This window comes from Cicer arietinum, chromosome 4, assembly GCF_000331145.2.
Source record: "Cicer arietinum cultivar CDC Frontier isolate Library 1 chromosome 4, Cicar.CDCFrontier_v2.0, whole genome shotgun sequence".
Classification (NCBI taxonomy): domain Eukaryota; kingdom Viridiplantae; phylum Streptophyta; class Magnoliopsida; order Fabales; family Fabaceae; genus Cicer; species Cicer arietinum.
The window spans coordinates 4,262,748-4,284,287 of record NC_021163.2 but is presented as its reverse complement, the minus strand read 5'-3'; the positions used below and the strand labels follow the sequence as shown (position 1 = coordinate 4,284,287).

General features: G+C 28.4%; 4 protein-coding genes across 4 annotated transcripts in view; 3 read left to right on the top strand and 1 right to left on the bottom strand.

Annotated features, from left to right (window-relative positions):
- LOC101504470 (F-box protein PP2) overlaps nt 1–856 on the top strand; it is a 2,401-nt gene extending 1,545 nt beyond the window's left edge. Inside the window, 1 exon segment of the mRNA NM_001309716.1 lies at nt 436–856. Within this exon segment, the coding sequence (NP_001296645.1) occupies nt 436–856 (421 nt within the window).
- A 6,836-nt stretch (nt 857–7,692) lies between these two features.
- On the top strand, nt 7,693–10,604 carry LOC101504148 (putative F-box protein PP2-B12). The gene is given in 4 exon segments (XM_073366921.1): nt 7,693–8,012; nt 8,120–8,238; nt 9,929–10,357; nt 10,359–10,604. Coding segments are annotated over 4 exon segments (882 nt in total). The 5' UTR covers nt 7,693–7,736; the 3' UTR covers nt 10,417–10,604.
- A 2,970-nt stretch (nt 10,605–13,574) lies between these two features.
- LOC101503833 (putative F-box protein) lies at nt 13,575–15,094 on the top strand. The gene is made up of 3 exons (XM_004495490.4): nt 13,575–14,018; nt 14,146–14,264; nt 14,354–15,094. Exons 1-3 carry the CDS (start codon nt 13,725–13,727, stop codon nt 14,868–14,870), a joined length of 930 nt encoding a protein of 309 aa, XP_004495547.1. The 5' UTR covers nt 13,575–13,724; the 3' UTR covers nt 14,871–15,094.
- A 2,184-nt stretch (nt 15,095–17,278) lies between these two features.
- On the bottom strand, nt 17,279–19,746 carry LOC101509828 (subtilisin-like protease SBT3). Its single transcript, XM_004495955.3, has 2 exons — nt 18,715–19,746; nt 17,279–18,627 (listed from the first exon to the last, which is right to left on the bottom strand). The coding sequence occupies exons 1-2, from the start codon at nt 19,730–19,732 to the stop codon at nt 17,360–17,362; spliced, it is 2,286 nt and encodes a 761-aa protein (XP_004496012.1). The 5' UTR covers nt 19,733–19,746; the 3' UTR covers nt 17,279–17,359.
- Between the last annotated feature and the right edge of the window lie 1,794 nt (nt 19,747–21,540).

Sequence of the window (21,540 nt, the reverse complement as noted above, 5' to 3'; positions counted from 1 at the left end):
AAGAGTGTGTGCTTGCTCAATTATAACCACGTAGATGTGTTTGAGCTGTACCCAAGGGGTGTTTTAGGTGAGTAGAAGCAAAGAAAAAAAAATTATTGGCACTTGTTTGAAGTGTCGTAAGAGTGTCAGACACGGCGACACGCCTAATCAGATGGGTGTCTCACTACATAGCTTAGTACTCACTCCAGTGGTGGTGCACTGGTGATATTGCCTATAACAGCCAATATAATTTATTAACTGAGAATTTTTTCATTATCATCTTGAAATAATTTAGTTATGCTTGGTCACGGCCTCCAATTTTTTTAGTGCATGAAGCTACACTATTAATTTATCTACACCTCTAAAGTACTCCATCTCTGATGTAATGAATCACTGTCCGATTTTCTCAGTTCCTATATTCTAAGTTTCTAACTTTAGTGGACTACTTTTGGACAGGTTCCCTGAAGTTGCTGAGCTTCTCAATGTGTGTTGGCTTGAAATTCGTGGGAAGATAAACGCCGTTGCCTTGTCCCCAAATACTCAGTATGCGGCTTATCTTGTGTTCAACATGATCGGTGACTGGGGATTTCAGAATCTTCCTGTGGAGGTAACAATTGATGGAGCAGGCAGCTATAGTAGTTCCAAACTTGTCTGTTTGGATCCAAATGTGGAAGGTAGGCCGCACAACAGAGTAATAGGATTACAACGTCCTAGTGTGAGAAGCGATGGGTGGTTGGAGATTGAGATGGGAGAATTCTTCAGTTCAGGCCTAGAAGATGATGAAGTTCGGATGAGTGTTGTGGAGATAAAGGGTCAAAATTGGAAGAGAGGTCTCTTTGTCGAAGGAATCGAAGTAAGGCTTAAGGAAGATAATTAAGCAACATTCACTAGGGGTCTTGCGTCTTGGATGGCAGAATGGTGTTTGCAGATTTGAAGTCCCAACTTTTCGCATACTATGTTACATATATTCTTGTTCAAACTGTCCCTTTGTGAAGTGTGTGCACAAGTTATATTGCTTATTTGTGGTTTCAATATACTGGAATACCTGTCTTTTGGATATGGACCTCTTGTGGATTGTTCCAACTATATAATATATTTAATAATGCGGTGTGAATTTGCTTCCATTTATTGATTTGGAACCCTCAACCTTTGATCATAGACATTAGTGAGTGAGAACATAATATGAAGAAGGAAGTAGGATTGACTCTCCTTTCATTACAAACAATATCTATTTATAATATCTTAAAATAGAATCTCAAATAATGTTGGGACACATCATCCACTAATGTGTCATCTAATTCAAATATTGTTACGACAATAAAATTGTAGCAGTTCTACGAGAGTACTCTTTCATACTACTTGCAGTTTGCTTTATCTAGTTTTATCAGGTAATATAATGTTTAACATCTATTCATCTCCCATGAATTACAATACAGTTTGACAATATTTTATAGTCTATTAGTTACTTAATACACTTCCATTATTCGTGGTAAACGTTTCTTGTAGGTTTTTAACTTTCTAATTAATATTGAATCTTTTTGAAGGCTTCTTAAGTATGACAAAGGGAAGGGGAAGTAAGGAGACTTGTGTTATACCACATGTGTTTGGAAATTGTAAGGTAATACGGGTGTTTGGGTCTTGTGAAACCCTTTCTATCAATATTCTTTCTCTTTGGGTTGTTGCCAATTTGTATTGGTTGCATTTACTTCTTTCTTTGTGCTGGTGATTCAACGGAGGACTAGGATCACAGAGTGTTTGGATTATCTTGCTCAATGTAACTACTAACTCTATGTGGTTACATGATTTTTAACTTTTTACATATGACATTCTCTCCTTCCTTGAAACAACAAGAGTTACCTCAAGTATCAAACAAAACAATTTCTTATTTTACATGCTTCCAGACATTTTTTGTTCTTTCACAAAAGCAAAAAACACAAGAAATTTAACATTTAGCTAGTTTAGATCTTTGCTTTTTAAATTGTATTTATGGACCTTATTCAATTGTTGTATGTTTTGAAGTGGTTGTCGTACTCTATATTGTCCCTAATTTTGACAAATTCCCATGTGTTGTATTATAAGCCTCATCTAATGTATTTTATCAAACCAATGTATCTATGCAATTTCAGCGAATAGATCATCAAATTTTCTCATATGAAAAGCGATAAAATGAATTTTGTCTATCAGTTAGATGTCTCAAATGATATTTAAAGGATATTTGTGCCTACATGTACATATGGAAGTTTATAAATAAAATGAAAGTTTGGTTACAAATTATTTATTGCAACACATTAAGTATGATCAATATTTGGTAAGTTTTGTAATTGTCATATAGTCTTTTTCATTTGTAAGATGAGTAAACAAAATAGTAACACTATTAACAACCTTTGAAGCAATACCTTGAGAATAATGTCTATGTTCCTTAAAAGTTAACATTTAAATAATTTAAATGGGTTCTTTTGTTTATTCACTAAACTATTTTTATTGATGGAGTGATTGAAGAAGTATGTAATGAGTATGAAAAATGAAAAGAAAAAAAAAATCATAATCAATTACTGGTTATACCATAAACCTTTTTATTTGTTGCTACTATGGTTTAATTAATTTTCTCCAATTAACTATTATATAGTAATGTTACGAAAAAAAGCTCACGAAAAAAAAATTGTTTTAATGAGATTTATAAAATATATTTACTTTTAATTATAATTAATTGTTTTTAATTTTTAATTAGACATATCAATTTTGAGTATACATTAAATTAAAGTTAATGACATTTAAAATTATAGTTAATTGTATTTGGTGGAAGATAAATCAATGTGTCACTTTATCATATTAATCAATTATTCACTTAAAGTAATTAACCATTGCTCTGATATTGATTTGTTAATGAAAAAGTTTAATTCGGATAACCATTGAAAAAAATTAATTTTAATAATTAACTTAGAACATACAAAAATTACCTTGCTATAGAGTCCATTAGGTCATTTGCATGTTTTCCCAAGTATTGTGAATGGCTTATGTCAAAAAATGGAAGCTATGTGCTCCAAATTCATTTTAAAGCTCACAAAATAATTATATATGATAATTTAAAAACAAAATCAATGTTACTGTTAGTAAATATTATTAAGCTGCAAATTATTATTTATGATTTTTGTATATGATTTGTACTTAAAATGGTTACTTTAAAAAAATAGTATGATAAATAGATTAATTTGTTTATAATTCGACGATTTTTCAAACAATTTTAATTTATTAGTTTAGGTATATTAATTTTTTTTTTTATAAAAGTTATGACTTTATATTAACCGGGTTCCAGCTGGTGGAAGGAGCTTTACTTTGATGAGTCCGAGTTCAAATATCTATTGGGAGAAGTATCAATATTTAGTGTTCGATATGCCTTGAATAAAATATACGAGACAAATATTTGTCATAAACAAATATTAAAAAATACCAGAATAAATATTTGTCAAAGAAAATGAAAACAATCATAATATGCTAACTATAATTTTCATACATCAATATAAAAAAGTTATACAAATATTTTTCATTAATACATTCAAAAGTAAGAGAGACATATTTGTCCATGATAAGTATAAAACAAAATACGGGATATATATTGATCACCGTTAAATATAGATAAATAAAGGTGGTATAAATATTTATAATTCATAAACTTAAATCCGGATTAAAAATATTTTTAGTCCTCTAAAGATATTAACTTTCATTTGTAGTCCCTTTAAAAAATTTCATTCGAATTTTGATCCTTCTAAAATTTTGGTTATCAATTTTAGTCTTTATTTTTTTACAAAAATTCACGTTGCATTTGACTTTTTTTTTTATGACATGTCATTATAATGATTTTAAAATATAATTAATTTATTAATTTAACTATTTAATCTTTAATTTAACAATTTAATCTTTAATTTGAAGTTATAGATAAATTAATAAAGATACAAGATTAAATTATTAAACTAATGATATTTTAAAATCTTATCAGTGATATGTGATAAAAAAAAGTCACATGGAATATGTGACATGATATTTTCTATAAAAATAAGGACTAGTATTGGTAACAGAAATATTAGAATAACCGAAGTTCAAATTAATTTTTTAGATAAACTAAAAATGAAATTTGGTATATCTATATATACTAAAAATATATTTAACCCTATAAAATAGTACATGATAAATATATATTATTGATACATTAAGCATACGTGATATATATTTTTCACTGATAAATATAAAAAATATGGGACAAATATTTATCAATGATAAATAAATAAACAATACAAGATAAATATTTATCACTGATAAATATAATAAAACACAAGGCAAATATATGTTTTTTGATGCATAAAAAATATATGACTCATAGTTGTCACTAATAAATATAAAAAAGCACAAAAAAACAAAAATCTATCACTAATACATATTAAAAATATAAAATATGTCATTTGGAATACTCGAAAATTACACATGACATATTTCTTATTAATAAATATTAAAATTACGGGACATATATAGTTATCACTAATAAAATATAAAAATATGAGATAAATATTTGTCACTAAAAAAATATTAAAAATATCACATATGATAAATATTTACTATTGATAAATATAAAATAACACGGGATAAATATTTTTCACTGATATACAACAAAATTCGGGACAAAGATTGGTCACCATTAAATATAAAAAAATGCATGTATCAGACAAATATTTATCATTGATAAATAAAACAAACACGGATAAACTATCATTTTAGTACACTAAATATAAATAAGAACAATTATAATACACTATATATAAAAATATATAACACTATTATTTTATTTGACTTAACAAAAAACTCAAATTAATAATCAAATTATCAACATAGTAGTCATTTAGTCATTAAAGTTTATGAACTATTTTAATAATAAATTATATCTTTTATGAACTTTAATGATAATATATTATATTTTTCAAAGACTATTTTGATCATTTGATATTTAATTTAAATTTTTTAATAAATTAGAGATCAAAATAACTACATCACATATTATATTTTTAGAGAAAAAACTAGTTATTTATCCCAAAAATTAGTATCTCTAACTAAGAAATTGAACCTATTCAAATGCAAGAATCTCTTAATAATTTAAATGAAATTCATGATTGGATAGTGTAGCGTTGCCACATGTCATTTAGGTGTGTAAATAACTAATATTAGAATTATATTTTTTTTTTACATAGCATTCAATGTGAATTTAATTCTTATCGTAAATAGTATAGCTAGATATAGATAAGTTGTATTTTTTTACTTTTTTTATTTTTATTTTTTTATAATAATAGATAAATTGTATATAATATAGATAGGTAAATTACTTTTTTATAATTGGATGAGTTTCCAAACAATTTTAATTTATTATATTAATATTTTTGATAAAATTTGTAACTTTGTGAAAAATATTAAAAATAAAAATTCAAAAAGAAAAAGAAAATAAATTTTACTTTATTTTTAATTTACCTTATTTATATAAAATTTATATTTCTATAATATAGGGCTACCACATGTCATTTAAGTGTGTAAATTACTAAGATTATAATTTATTTTTATTTTGCAAATTTTAAGATTAAAATAATTGACTTTTAAAAATTTAAAAATTAAATTGACAATTTACTCAACTAGGTTGATTTTACACATAAGAAAAAGTATATTTAATTTTTTATATTTATAATTTATGTATCTAAATTTTATAATTATTTTTTTAATTATATTAGACATTTATCTTTATCTTCTCTGTATTTATGGGGATGAATATAGAATTGTCATATAATTTTGAGGAAATTTTACGTATGAATTTGATTGTACGTATGATAGTACTTAAATTTTATAATAATTATTTATGTTAAAAAAATTGAAAAATAATAATTATTAACTGTGACAAAAGTTGTAAAAATCAAATTATATAAGTTTATATGATAGTTGTAGTTTAATATATTTTAATCGATGATGAATTTGTATTATACATGACACGTGTTAATAAATATAAATATTGTTGTGCATGTTATTGTAATTTTGGAATCTATAATGGATGTATTTTATGAGTTGAATTGTAGTTGTTAAGTTATCGAAATATATATTTGAGTCTAATATGTGAATGTAACATGCTTGTATATTTTCTTCTTACACGAATTAATCTGATCAAATGACATGTATCATATAGATTGACAACTATATATGGATTAAAATTAATTTTACTAATTTTTTAATTAATAAAATTGTATTTTTTTATTAGCCTCAAGTTTTTAAGATTAAAACAAAGTCTTTAAAATCTCTAAGACACCCTAAATCAAATATTTATAAACCAATTTATAATACAAATATCTATTATAAAAAAAATTCAGAAAGAATAGTTTATAAAAAAAATACAAAAACAACTACTATAATTATAAAATAAAATAAATTCTACCTAAATTTTAATTATTAAAAATGTAAATCAAATTTAGATTTACCGCCTCTCTCAAAAAATATTTTAAATTTATATCTTAAAATTCTTATATACATTATAATATAATATTATTTATTTATCTATTCAAATCTTGAAATTACGACCACCCTAATATATCAGTTCAAAATTCAACACTGCTCTGCTCATCGTTACAACCCATTAAACGAAGTTATATAATGTGTATATAAACTACAATATATACTTTCTAAAGGCCAAATAGATTATAATATGTACTATATATTAATATTGCTACAAGTAAAAACAAGTAATACTGTTATTAGTTTAATTTGACTGTTATTAGGATTCCATTGCATATTAAGGATTCATGTTTTAATTTATATATATTATTAATATAATTTTTTTTAATATATTATTGGTCAACCATGAATGTTAGATTATTAAAGATATTTAATTTTTATTAAAATTATGTTTATGAATAGTTGTAACATACTAATTTTTTTACATCAAGATATATATATATATATATATATATATTGATCTCAATATAAAAAAAAAAAATCATTAGTTTTAATATGTATTATGTAAGATTAATTTTTTCAACCCTCGTCTAACATATTTTTGGTTCTATCCCTGAATGTAAATTAACTTTAAACTGATTTGAGAGTTATACCATTAAAATGAGGTGAAATTGTGATGTGAAAAAATACATTAATTTTATTGGATTATAAAATACATATAATATTTTTCACTTAAAAAAATGAATTAAATAAATTTTTAATTTTTCTAAAATTTTAAAAATTAATTTTTAATCATAGCAAAAAAAATAATTCATGTATTTTACTTTTATAAAATTGTTATATAAATAATTTTAATTCATGCTGAATTATAACATATATTTTTGAATAATTTTCTTTGAAATATGTCCACTATGTTATAACAAGTATTTATACAAAAAAATTATTTTAAAATTCAATTTTTATATTCATATTTTCATACTTATATCTTGAATTGTTTAAAAAAAATCATATTTAATTAAATTGAAATTATAAATTTATAATTTTTTGTAATATTTTAAAGATACTTATAAAAAATTATTCTAAAATTTAAAGATTAATGAATAATTAAATATATTTTATAACAGAAAAAACAATAATTGATTTCTTTTACTAAAATTAAAAATTATTTTTGAATTTTTTTTATAAAATTAAATACTTATTAATCCAAAAAAAAAAGTATAAATGGTGCAGAGATTGAAAGCATTTGGAGATACATTTTTTCTTAGCTACTAAGCAAAAGAATAAGAATGACAGAGCTTGAAGAATTGCCAGAAGGTGACATAGCTGCCATACTGTCTCACACTACTCCCCTTGACGCCTGCCGTCTCTCCCTCGTTTCCAGTACTTTCCGATCTGCCGCTGATTCCGACGCTGTCTGGAATTGCTTTCTCCCTTTCGATTCCAATTTCATTTCCTCCATCATCCCACACTCTCCTTCCCTTCTCAACGCTCCTACAAAAAAAGCTTTCTATCTCGCTCTTTCTGATCCCCATAAACCTATCATCATCGACAATGCTAAAAAGGTAACCTTCGATTTCTCAAATATTAGGGCTTACGTAGAGAGATATATAAAATATAAACTGAATTGATTGTTGGATTTTGTATTAATATTTCGATATATTAAATGCAGAGTTTTCAATTGGAGAGAAAGAGTGGGAAAAAGTGTTACATGCTTGCTGCCAGATCTCTCTTCATTGTTTGGGGTGATACTACGGTATATTGGAACTGGATTCCTATGCCTGAGTCCAGGTTAGCTTTTTACTTTTCTATTTCTTTAATTCAATTATGTTTTTTGTTCTTGTGTTAAAACTATATATATATGTATCTTTATGGTTCCTTTGTTATGAATTATAAAATCAAAAATGATTGTGGCATTCGATTATTTAGAGATCATTTGTTAGAGATTAAAGAAAAAACTATTTTGTGCTTGTTTAGCGTTATGAAAATCATTTAAAAAAAAATCAGTTATATAAAATGATTTTCATTCGAAGCATTTTTTAAATGATTTTCTGATTCCGATTTCTTTCAAAAACTGTAATAGACACATGAAAACTCTTAATTTTTAAGAAAAGTGATTCTTTTAAAAAATAAGCTGTAACAAACTGGCTTTATGACATCCAATATTTCACCAAACTCAAGGCCATTTGAGAAGAATATAATTACTTTAAGCTCCACAATGGTTGTTCTTTTTGGTCAAATCAAGCCATATTACTGATTACGCTCTCAAGTTGAGTATGTCATGTCCTTTTTTTATGAGCTTGAATGATTCTATTTCCCATATTAGTGGTCAATTACTGTTGATGGATCCTATTCCCCTAGTCAGCAAATTTTTCTTCTTGGTCATTCAAGAGGAAAAACAAAGAGAGGTTGAATCTGCTCTTCCCTCTTCTGCTAAGGATCAACTGAGTTTTGCTATTATATTTTCAACTGCCTGTTGGTGAAACTTCTAATCCAAGTTAATGAAGAATGATTGACCAGTTGGTGCCAATGTGGTGTTCTAGGCCCACACCATATATAATTTAAATGTTTCAAAATCCATAACTACCCCTCGGGTTGAAACCCAAATCTAAAGCCCTTTCAGTCCAACCAGTGATTGGACAAGTTTCTGATGCCCCTGTGGTTTACAATTTGGAGTCTGTTCCACCATTTCACTTCAGCTAACTATCAGCAGCATGTATCCATGCTCTTCGATCATCTATCTCCCTCCCGCATCCAAGTTTCAATACAACATTTTACCAAATTTTTAAAATCTCTGCCAATTTGTTTGTTACTCCAACTAAAGACACAGCTTATATTTTAAGCCTTGGTATTGCTACACATGTTCTTGACAAATTGACTATGCTGGCTAGATGTATTTCCTCTCATTCTGTCTTTCAAATCTTACAATGTGAAAGAATTGGCTTTAACTGATTTCCTTGCAACTAAGTGAACTTCATATCAATTTCATGTGTTGAGTTGAGAGACTGCAATACAATTACAAGTCTGTTGAGAATAAAAACCAACATCTCCTGAATGTGACAAATGTTTACTGTCTCAGTCTTGGGCACCCATCTTCTATTTAAATGATTGCTTATCTGCTGCTACTCTCCTTATCAACACAGTTCCCTCTCCCGTTTAGGAACAAATAACGAAATTAGCTTCTGTATCATAAGTCTCCCAACCCAACTATAACTCTTTGAGTTATTAGCTTCTTATGTCATGCGTATGCTTTTTCATAATCGTGTACTGGCTCTGAAAAAGCGAAAAAAGGCTACATTTTCTGTGTTAGAATTAAGTTAATCTGTTAATTTAGTTATACCTGGTTTACAGCTTCCAAATTTTAGTTGATGAGTCTGCACTGTTGTTGTATTTACACATGTGTGTTATGAATCACTTTCCACTTTTTTCCTCAGTTTCTGTATTCTTATCTTTGCAACTTCTGTGCACAAATTTTGGACAGGTTCCCTGAAGTTGCTGCGCTTCATCAGGTGTGTTGGCTTGAAATTCGTGGGATGGTAAACACCCTTGCCTTGTCCAAAAATACTTTGTATGCTGTGTATCTTGTGTTCAAGATGATTGATGCCTCGGGATTTGAACACTGTCCTGTGGAGTTATCAGTTGGTGTCGAAGGTGGCCATAGTAGAACTAAACTTGTTTGTTTGGATCCAAATGTGAGAGGTAGTCAGCAGCGGCGGCAGCGCAACATCAACAGAAGAGTAGCAGGACTGCAACGTCCTAGTGTGAGAAGGGATGGGTGGTTGGAGATTGAGATGGGAGAGTTCTTCAATTCAGGCGTCGAAGATGAAGAAGTCAAGATGAGTGTTTGCGAGATAAATGGTGGTCAGTGGAAGAGAGGTTTATTTGTTGAAGGAATAGAAGTTAGGCCTAAGGAAGACTATTAAACAACATTTACTGAACTATGCAGGGGTCTTGTGCTTGAAGATTTGAAGTCTCAACTTTTTTACATACCATGTTTCATAAATCTTGTTCCAAACTGTCTCTTCGGAAAATTTTATGCACAAATTATATTGCTTATCATAATTATATTATCGTAGTTCAGTATATAATGGGATAAATGTTTTTGGACGTTTCAACTATATATTGTAATAATACAATATGAATTTGCTTCCCCTCAATTCAACTATGAAGGCCAGGTACTTGACATTTGATTGACGATATTAAATATCTTTCACCCTGGAGTCCATTCTCTTCAAGTGAAGGGAGTGAGAATGGAAGATAAGTTATGGCTTGTGCGTGAGTAGCAAATATTTATTTAAAATAGATCCAATGCCTTAATACACTACTAGAACTAAAATTTAAGTCACTGAAAATTATAAGAAATTGCGATTTCTGGTATGATTTAAAAAAAAATATGGGTACTAAACTAAAATATAAGATTGGTGGTAAATAATGTGATTATTCTTTGTTTTGCTACATCACTCCACTTTTATATGAATAATTGAAAATATGTGGTATGACAAAAAAAATAGTTCAGTATGATGTCTCTATTGATGTTGTCAATCATATTCTCGCATTGCCTCTCTCGAGTGATATCAATGTGTCTGATTCTTTTATTTGGTGTGGTGAGTCTAATGGTTGTTTCTCTTTTTGCACAACTAATGCTATTTCAAGAAGTGTTGATAGGTCGTTTTCTAATGAGCTCTATCACTTGATCAGACATTGGCTGGAGTTGCAAACACTTGTAGTTTTGTTCAGGAAGGTTGTTCGTAATTGTCTCCTTATCAATGATAATTGTGTTCATCGTTAGATGATTTAGGTAAGTATGTCACATGTTTATGTATTAATGAATTGTTATTTAGGTTTTCATAGACGACTCTAGTAATAAAGATGTGTGACAAAGACTTTTTGATTTCAAGTTCTTGTTGATTTTTGGATGTCAACCGATTGATTACATTTGTGGTTGATATGAATTGCTTGTGAATGGTTCATAATGATTTGGTGTTAAACAACTATACTGCGCCAGTTAAAACTTTAATCATGAGAATTAATTACAAGAAGACGGCCATTATTCAATCCTTGGTCTTGACTTTTTGACTTGCTACTACGTCTCTGTTGACAATGAGATGTTTTCCATCGTTTTATATTTTTTTGCTGATGGTCGTTTAAAGCTAAATAGAGATGGTGTAATCACCAACCATGACGCTGGTGATTGTGACCAATTTAGAAATTTTATATTTGATTATACAACATCTCTAGGTATTTGTTCCATTCCTATAACAAAATTGTGGGCTATTTGTAAGAGGTTGAAGTTGGTTTTGATAATTGATTTACATCTATTGCCATAAAGTTTGATTCTATAATTGCTACGAATCTGATTTTGATGGATGCATAGTTAGACATTCCTATTCGTTAATAGTTCATCATATGTAAGATATCTTGAATTAGTTAGATTATTATTCCTCTACCATATTTTTTGTGAGCTAAATTTGATCTTTATACGACACATCAAGATAAAAAAAAATTGATGCAGTTATTTCTTTTACCTCCTTTACCATGTTATAAATAAGAGTGTTGTTATTTATACCAAAGAGTTAGACTATTGTTTCGTTGTTTTTTACGGTTGGGGCTTAGCCCATTTTTCCATAGGAAAAGACAAAACAATAGTAATTTTATTTAATTTATTTTCATTATATGGTGAGTAAGTGATCCAAATTGTCTGCAGTTGAAATTGCGGATAGTTTCGGGTGGTGAACCATTTTCGCCGTTAATCCGAAACAGGGGCGAAACTAGAAAAAACTAAAATCACAATAGTTTTCATTTAAATACAATGTAAATTAATGCAATATAAAATAAATAACAACTGAAAATAATAACTAAACAAATTGAGTTCAAGAACGTTTTAAATAGTCAAATTCACCTATAATTAATTTTGTAATAAATAGACTAACAATATATTTTTTAATATAAATAAATTTATTTGCAAGAAACCAATCACCTATTTTATTTATGAGTTTTAGTTTTACAATTTTCAATGCTCATAAAACTCTCTTTATAGTTATTGAATAGTAATCAAAATAAAAAAAAAATTAAAATTATCAATCATCTAATAAATTTTTAACTATCTTGTCCTTATTATTTTTTATCAATAGACTTATTTAGAGTAGTTAAATATACAAAATAAAAAATAAAAAATACCAACTTATTAAAAAAAAATGGGTAAGCCACCCTATTAGTATGCTACTCTTCACCCCTTATCCAAAATCGAATTACAGTGTTAAAAACAAATTTTTTAATGTACACATTTCAACACATTTTTTTGTGTTGATTGAAATTCATACAAATTTCACTAAATTGTTTAAGCCTCATATAAATTTAATAAAATATATATAAATTTTAGTCTATAAAAGAGACAGTCTTAATATAGTGTATTAAAACATGTGTTATTTTTAATATCATTAAGATAAAATACATCTTACTATTTTTTAAGTTACACAAAAATAAAAAATTAATTATTTTTTTTTATGATAACAAATTATTATTTATCTTTTTTTTAGTGTCAATATTTATATTGATAATCCAAATTTCTAATTAACAAAATTAAAATTCAAAATTCTCTCAATATTGTCGATAAATTTGTGTAATTTTTAAGGTTTTGATTGTAATAATCATAAAAACATAAATATTTAATAAAATTTTTTTTTAAAATTAAATAAAAGAAAATTTAAATAAAATAAAATTTAAAATATTTAAAATTAAATATAAATTTCTCTCGATATATGTTATAAAATCACACAGAAAGAAATTTATAAAAATTTATAATGTCTTTTTAAGTATAACCAAATCCCACCATTAATTTATTGATTGGACGATAGAGAAGAGTAAATAAATGCGTATCGAACTCGGTGAGTGAATTTCCATAAAAGTCTGATAGAAAAAGATGAAAAAGGAAAGAATCCAAGTATGTAAGAGGCAGAAGTCGAGCAATTTCTAATTCGGTGGAGAGGTGAAGGAAGATCCAACAAGTAGGGTTGAATGACACGACAGTACAGCATGTGAGATGTGACGATTAATAAATAAATAAAAAAAGATAAAGATAAAGATCCATTCGCATAAATACCCTTTTTAATAACTTTTATCGTCCAGATTGTGTGGCAAATATGCACGATACCATATACGACTCTCCCAGACTTAACCGCTAAGCTTCCCTATTCATTTCAACCGCTTCCTATAAAAAACAACACAATCACAAAACCGAAGCCACACACACATACACAAATTAATTAATATTTAATATTATGGTTGTAATTGCTGAAGATGGTGCTGAATTTAACAATCTACCTGAAGGTTGTATAGCAAATATTCTGTCCTTTACATCTCCTCGAGATGTTGGAAGACTCTCTTTGGTTTCATGGACTTTCAGATCCGCCGCTGAATCTGATGCTGTTTGGGATAAGTTTTTGCCATCTGATTATCATTCTATTATTTCTCAATCTTCTACCGACATACATAATTCCTTTTCTCTCCTTTCCAAGAAAGATATTTATCTCAATCTCCGTCACAAACCTCTCCTCATAGAGGATGGTAAAAAGGTAATTTCATTTTTCAATTTTTGATGTGTTGACTTTATTTTGAATTTTATTTATCGGTTACATTATCCCCCTGATTTACGAATGAAATTAGATTAGTAACGTAGATGTTGAAATAATGTGGAAACAGAGCTTTCAACTGGATAAAATAAATGGGAAGAAATGGTACATGTTATCAGCGAGGAGTCTGTTTATTGTATGGGGAGACACTCCGAGGTATTGGAGGTGGATTTGTGTTCCAGATGCGAGGTAAATTAGTTATTCAGTATTATACTAGATTAGGTCTTCCTTGTGATACTAAATTGACCTATAAATAATTTAAATATTTTGTTATGCAGGTTTTCTGAGGTGGCTGAACTGGTTAGTGTGTGTTGGTTTGAAATACGGGGGTGGATCAACACTAGCATACTATCCCCAAAGACTTTGTACGGAGCATACCTTGTATTTAAGCCGAGTGGTGCTAATGGATCCTATGGGTTTGAATATCAGCCAGTAGAAGCTTCCATTGCAATTGCTGGATGTGATACTACCCAGCGAAATGTATTCTTGGATGCAGAAAGAGGACGAAGGCTAAGATACCAGATTGTTCCTCGCCGTGCTCGTATCGGGTTATTCAATCGAACTCGTTCTGAGGAAGTGCCAGTAGTACCCACAGAAAATGTTGATGATTTGCAGCACAAGTATCCCAAGGAGAGAGAAGATGGGTGGTTGGAGATAGAATTGGGAGAGTTCTTCAATCAAGGAGGAGATGATAAGGAGGTGGAGATTGGGGTTAACGAAGTCAAGGCTGGTGATTGGAAGGGTGGCCTTCTTGTTCAAGGAATCGAAATAAGGCCTAAGTCTAAATCATGCTGAATCAATTACTTACTATAAGATTATGTTTCTTGCAATATGCAGGCATCTATCTCTGTTCAGGAATGTCACCCCAATCAAAAGGAATTGGGAGTGATCTTGTTGTTTTTGTCTTATTGCCTACCCATGTTTATTTTATTTAATATTTTTCAATAATTTTGTGCAACAATGATTTCAAGTACTCATTTCTTATGTGAAATCCTTATCACCAGATACATATGGTGCTATTTTAAAGGTCTAAAATTGATCAACTTTAGATGATTATTATTGTCATTATGAAAATGCTCATGAGGTTGAGGTTGAGGTTGATCATTTATTCTAGTCACAAGACTAGCTGAAATTCATCAACTTTTATGAACAGACAGAGCATGCATAAAATCTTCATATTTCAGGTTACTCTTGGTTCTTTTACAAAAATCATGATGTTTATCTACATAATAAACAGATCATAGTTAGGAGTGTTGAATCCTGTTAGACTAGACATACTCTGCAACTTACTTGTGTACATTTGAAGGAAAATGCCTCTACTCAAGATATGTGCTAAGAAAAAATAAGAAAATCTAAAGATATCTTCTAAGAAAATCCAAATTCATGTGAGGAATAGAATTTATACTTTTAATTTTTTAAACATGAATTATTTTTAAATCACTTTGTTATAAATTCTTCAACACTATCAACTAAGTCTTATAAAAAATTGTTTTTCGTCACATTATTTTGAGTAAAAAATGGAAAAAAATAAGTAAAAGTTAGAATGTGGTAAAAAATCGAGGAAACTTGACGAGCTGAATAAACATTCATCTTATTATGATCTTTATTGGTTTTGGATTGTTCGGCGACTTCAATATGAACTTGTCTCTAATGGAAATAAAAGCTTCAAATTGGTTACTATTTTTGGCGTTAGATACAATGTGTTTGTGTGTCTAAAGCATGCCAAGATTATTGTTAACAAGAGCTAATTACTTAATCATCCCTTCTAAATATGCTGTCGGCAATTAAAAATATAAATACTCGAAGGTTAGTTTGTTTAATAGATTTGATAATTTCAACACAAGATCAAGTTCAAAAGAAAAAGAATTAAAAAACTAACACGTGATGTACAGAGATTTGTTTTAGTCAGACATTTGTTTATATTATGGTTGAATTTCCATGCATTTTTGTTGTTGTTGCTGAAGACATAGCATGTAGTATTGTTTAATTAGTTAGTTTTGTTTAATTAGAGAGGAAAATTATAAGATTAGTGACCAGAATTAGAGAGGAAAAAACAAATGAAATTATATCATCAAATTTTTAGTGATCAAAGAGGTGAATTTCACGTTTTACTATCCAAATTTCTGTTCTAATTTATTTATTTTTAATAGTTATCAAGGAGATAGAGTTTCATTTGTTTATGAAAGATGATTTTGCTTTCCAACACATAATTATATGTCAACTATGCCACGCATAACATGAAATTTCAGGAATAAGGTATAAGATTTTGAGTTGAATCTGTAGTCAATATATATAAACAAATATTTGTTAGAAAAAGTTAATCGTTTAAATAGATATTTGTATTTTAAAGGATTTGTCTCTGACTTTTAACTAAAAAATATACTGAAAAAAAAAAATCTTGAGAATGGTATTTGTCCCTGGAAGAATATCTACACCGTCTATTTTAATAGATGGTTTTTGTGCAGAGGCAATGTTAATAGTTGTTTTTTATCCTATAGCATTATCAATATTAATTGTAGATTTAGTCGATATGTATTAGTAGTGTAAAAAAATTACAAAGCTAATTAATTATGTTTATATGAGACTCATAAATGTTTGACTTTTTTAGAAGGCCATAAATGTTTGATTTTAATAACCACTTAGTTATAAAACTTACACACAAACTAATCTCTTTTGAAAAATAAAACACTGGTAATCTGTGATTGGACAAAAGTGGAAAAATTACACTCAAAGTGTTATAAAATTGAAGTGATTCACGTAAACTATTACTATTAACTATTAACATAGTGTTGTTCCTAGATGAGACATGTACGTTGTTAATTTCTTTAAATAAACAAAGGAACGAAGAATCATTGGTAAGACCCATGTTTGTTGCACAAAAACAACCAAATTAATTCATTGATACCAAAGTTTTTGTCCTCATTAATGAATAATTAATTTGAATCCGAGAACCGCCAGATTTATTACTCAATTCGTTAAAAATAATTGAATTATTTGATATTTTGACATAAGAAAAATATATAAAAGAAAGAAAAAAACAATACTTTTATCAAATTAACCTTGTTAACTATTGAAGCATTATCAATATTAAATTGAAAAAAATTAAAAGATACAATAGAAAAAAAATACATTTATAATTGAAATTGTCAATTATTTTATGACAATTTTTCTTTGAAAGTAAATCAATTATTAAGGGAGGGAGATAATAGTTATTTTTTCAGTCTAAAAAGAAGGGGAACAAGTGAATAGTGATGGTGAAAAGAAGAAACCTCAAACTTCAACAGTCAAACAATATCATTTGATGCCACAACAATAGGACTCCTAACAGTACGTGCACCACCCTCTTCAATCCAAACAATGTCCCCAAATGACACATTTAATTCCTTCTTATTCCGTTTATACTTTATTTCAACAGTATAACTCAACTTCTCATTCTTATAATTAAATGTTAATTTCTCAGGTAACACAGTAACAACACACCCTTTTGGTTTTGTCACCTTGACTTTATAACTAGCAGCACCATCTCCAACATTAGTCACACTCCTCAAAAACTTTTGCACCATTGTTCTTTTTTTGTTACCATACAAAACAATAAAAGAAGGATAATTAAGATCAGATGAAGGGTTATCACAATTATAAACCTTTGATCTAGTAATAGTCAAGATTTGTTTATGTGTATAACCAAAATCACAAAGGAGATTAACATAATCTTGTGGTGTAGCATCATATATGAAACCAGGATCCAATGCTTTATTAGGATCAATCTCACCAGCTCCCATAGCAAGTGGTGAAGCAAATTGTGATAAATTACCATTATCCATAATTGGATTATTTGTATTATCATTTGGATTAGCAGTGGTAATTATTGCTGATCTTATAGCAGCTGCACTCCATTCAGGATGTGCCGCTTTCAACAAAGCGGCAACACCTGACGCGTGTGGACATGACATTGATGTTCCTGATAAAATATTGTAACCATTTGATAAATAAATGTTTGTTCCAATTCTAGCTGACGATAGAGTTGGAACATAAGCCGCTAGAACATTAGAGCCTGGTGCCATTACATCAGGCTTTAAGATTTTTGGATAACTTTTGGAAGGACCTCTTGAAGTGTAATATGCAGCCGAAGGTGCTGGTTTGATTCCAACAAATGTTTGTTGAAAATTGATGCTAGCAATTGGAAATTCAACACTTTTTATGTAGTGGATAAGTGATTTTTTGTGTTTTGGACTAATTACAATACTTGGTGAGAAAACTCTTCCAGTTTCAATAAGTATTGGATCTTCTGAGATAAACACAGCGCCAACAACACTTGCGGAAGTAACAACATTGATTTGGTGAATAACTGAGACTGATTCTAATGAATCACATATAATGATCCCTCGTGTTGCAGCTTCGCTTAAAAGATTAAATGAGTTGCATGGTGATAGAGTTTTGTTGTAAACAAGTTGAAGATTTTGAACTATAGCATTAGTAGCAGGAAACAAAGTCCAACCAACAATAATTTCGCCATTTCCAAGTACCAAACTACCAAAAGTACGGTCAATTGTACCTATGAGATGTAAAAGTCAGTAATATCATATATTCATTTTGTATATTTTCTCTACCCTATGTTTTCTATCAAGATTTGTAATACTACCTGCTGCAACAGTTAAAAGCCAAGGGATTCCATTGTGCAAAGTACCAAGTTTTGGACCTTCATTTCCAGCAGAAGATGAAACAACAACACCCTTTTCCATAGCTGCAAAAGAAGCTATTGCAACTGGATCCTCATAAAGTGGAACACTATCAAATCCCAAGGAGATTGAAATAACATCAACGCCATCATCAATAGCTTGGTCCATTCCTGCAAGAACATCAGAAGCTTGACGACCCTCATCCCAAAGAACTTTATACATTGAAATTCTAGCTCTTGGTGCAATCCCTCTTGCAACACCTTTTGCATAACCAAAAAAAGATGCATCTTTAACATAGTTTCCAGCAACAGTTGATGATGTGTGACTACCATGTCCTTGTGTGTCTCTAGCTGAATTCATGCTGATTTTCACATTTGGTTTTTTTGAAGCAATTACACCTTTGTTGAAATATCTAGCTCCAATTAATTTCAAGTTACACATTGAAGTGTTGAAGTCTTGTCCTGTTTCACATGTTCCTTTCCATTTTGTTGGGATGTTTTTTGTCATTCCAATGTCTTTAAAGCTTTCACTTTCAGGCCAAACACCTGTGTCAATAACACCAACAATAACACCTTCACCTAAATTTGATGCATTCCATAACCCTTTTGAAGGGTCTAATGAAAGAAACTCAAAGGTATGTGTTGTGTCTATTGTGGCTGTTCGGTCAGGGTATGCTGAGACAAAACCATGAGATTTTTTAAGGGTGTTTAAGTCATTTGATGATAGCACTGCACTGAATCCATGCATGGCATGATTGTAAGTGTACAATAATTTTTTTGATTGGTCAACTTCTGAATTTGTGGATTGAAGAGTTGATTCATACCAATTTTGATGGGTTGTGAAGACTTGAGGCATGAGGGATTTGTCCATGTGGACTATATAGGTGGAACTTTCAGCTTTAGCATGGAGAGAAAGTAAAACAAAAGGAGTAATAATATTTAGCAACATCAATGGAACAGAAACCATAAAGTTAGCTTCCATTAAGAAGTTAAACAAGAATGGTTATTTTTGCCTTTGAAATTTAAGCAGGTTAGTGATATATATATATATATATATATATATATATATATATATATATATATGGCATTGGCTGTTTTTTGTTTTTCTAAGAAGATTCTTTTTATTATGTTATAAATGTAAAGTATTAAAATTTCAAATAAATGATAAATTTTGATGAATAAATTATTTTTAAGAACTCAAATTTAAATTCTAATTAAAATTAATAATTAATTAAATTTTATTTATTTACGGTTAAATTCTGAATTACTGAAACAATTTTTTCTTTTGAGAATCAAAACGGTAAGATAAAATAAATTGTAAAATATTTACTAGTTGATAAAATCTCTATTAGGAACACTTAAGTTTTTTTTATCAACAATTCAAATTTTAGACATTTTTTTAAGGATTTTGAACAATTACAAAATTATTATTTAAACAAAAATTGTAAGCTATCTTGGCCCAAAAAAAAAGGGAAACTAATTGCTAATTGGCATAAATAAGTTCAAGTAGGATCAAATAATATATTTTAGATCTGAACTACAAGTAACCGTTACCGATTTTTTTATGAAACCGTTACTATTTTTTAACTTTTAATAGGCTTAATTGCAGTTTTGGTCCCTCTATTTTAGGTGAATCGCGAAAGTAGTCCCTCCATTTTGTTTCTCCCTAGTTTTGGTCCCCCAAACAGAATTTTAGTCCAAAACTTGATGAAAATTTATTTTTTAAAGCCGTACTACACCATTTATGGTCATATATTTCATGTACAATTATTGCAAATAAGATCTTGAGGCATTGTGTGACTTAAATAAATGCAAAAAAAATGAAATTTCATCAAGTTTTGGACCAAAATTCTGCTTGGGGGACCAAAACTGGAGAGAAACAAAATAGAGGGACTACTTTCACGATTCAGTTAAAATAGAGGGACCAAAACTGTAATTAATCACTTTTAATATTAGAATTTTGTTAGTATTATAGTAGCATCCGTACTTCAAAGAAAGTATTATGTTAGGTGAAGATGAAACTCTTACCAACTTTATTTATATCCATGATGGATAAGGGTGTAAATAAGCCAGATTCGACGCTTATGGCTTAGACTTCATAAGCTCTAAATATATCACATTTATTTTAACTATATAAAAAGGATTTTTTAAAAGTTTATTTAATTAAAAGGAAGCCATATTACATGCATAGAAAAAGTTTTTGAAATAAATTAAATAGATTGATTTAAATAAATATAAATAAATTATTGTTATAAATTATAATTATATGAAATTGTATATTTTTGTGTTAAGATATTTAACGATATTATTATAAAATAGAATTTAAATAGATATTTTATAAAATTGAATTTTTTAAAATATCATTTTAGATTTTAAAATAAAATTTGATTTCGTTGATCTATTAACTCGTTAATTTATTTGAATATAAATTCCAATTAAGAGTTAATATAAAATATTTCGTTAGGATAACTATTATGTCAAACTTTCAAAAACATAGTTTAACTCACGCCTAAAAATAACATACCAAACTTAAATTTGATTGTTTTTAGATAAAATTTATTTCTTGCAAGACCTAATTCATTATAGCTTATTTCCACGCGGCTGACAGACAATTACGGGGAGAAAAGATTAAGGTCTCACTGACAAGTTCTCTTCATATAAATGTAAATATTGATTGAGTTTAATACTTTTGTTTTCTTATCTTTAAAATGATGACTTGTTTTTTATTAATAAAATATTATTTTTCTATAAAAAACAATTAGAGGAGTATATTTATTTTTACTATATATA

What these genes read in the sequence shown, in the direction of transcription:
- LOC101503833 (XM_004495490.4), top strand. Translation starts at nt 13,725, where the DNA reads ATGGTTGTAATTGCTGAAGATGGTGCTGAATTTAACAATCTACCTGAA. An exon ending in TCATAGAGGATGGTAAAAAG is followed by an intron (nt 14,019 to 14,145) that starts GTAATTTCATTT and finishes ATGTGGAAACAG; the next exon opens with AGCTTTCAACTGGATAAAAT. An exon ending in ATTTGTGTTCCAGATGCGAG is followed by an intron (nt 14,265 to 14,353) that starts GTAAATTAGTTA and finishes TTTGTTATGCAG; the next exon opens with GTTTTCTGAGGTGGCTGAAC.
- LOC101509828 (XM_004495955.3), bottom strand. Translation starts at nt 19,732, where the DNA reads ATGGAAGCTAACTTTATGGTTTCTGTTCCATTGATGTTGCTAAATATT. An exon ending in GCTTTTAACTGTTGCAGCAG is followed by an intron (nt 18,628 to 18,714) that starts GTAGTATTACAA and finishes TACATCTCATAG; the next exon opens with GTACAATTGACCGTACTTTT.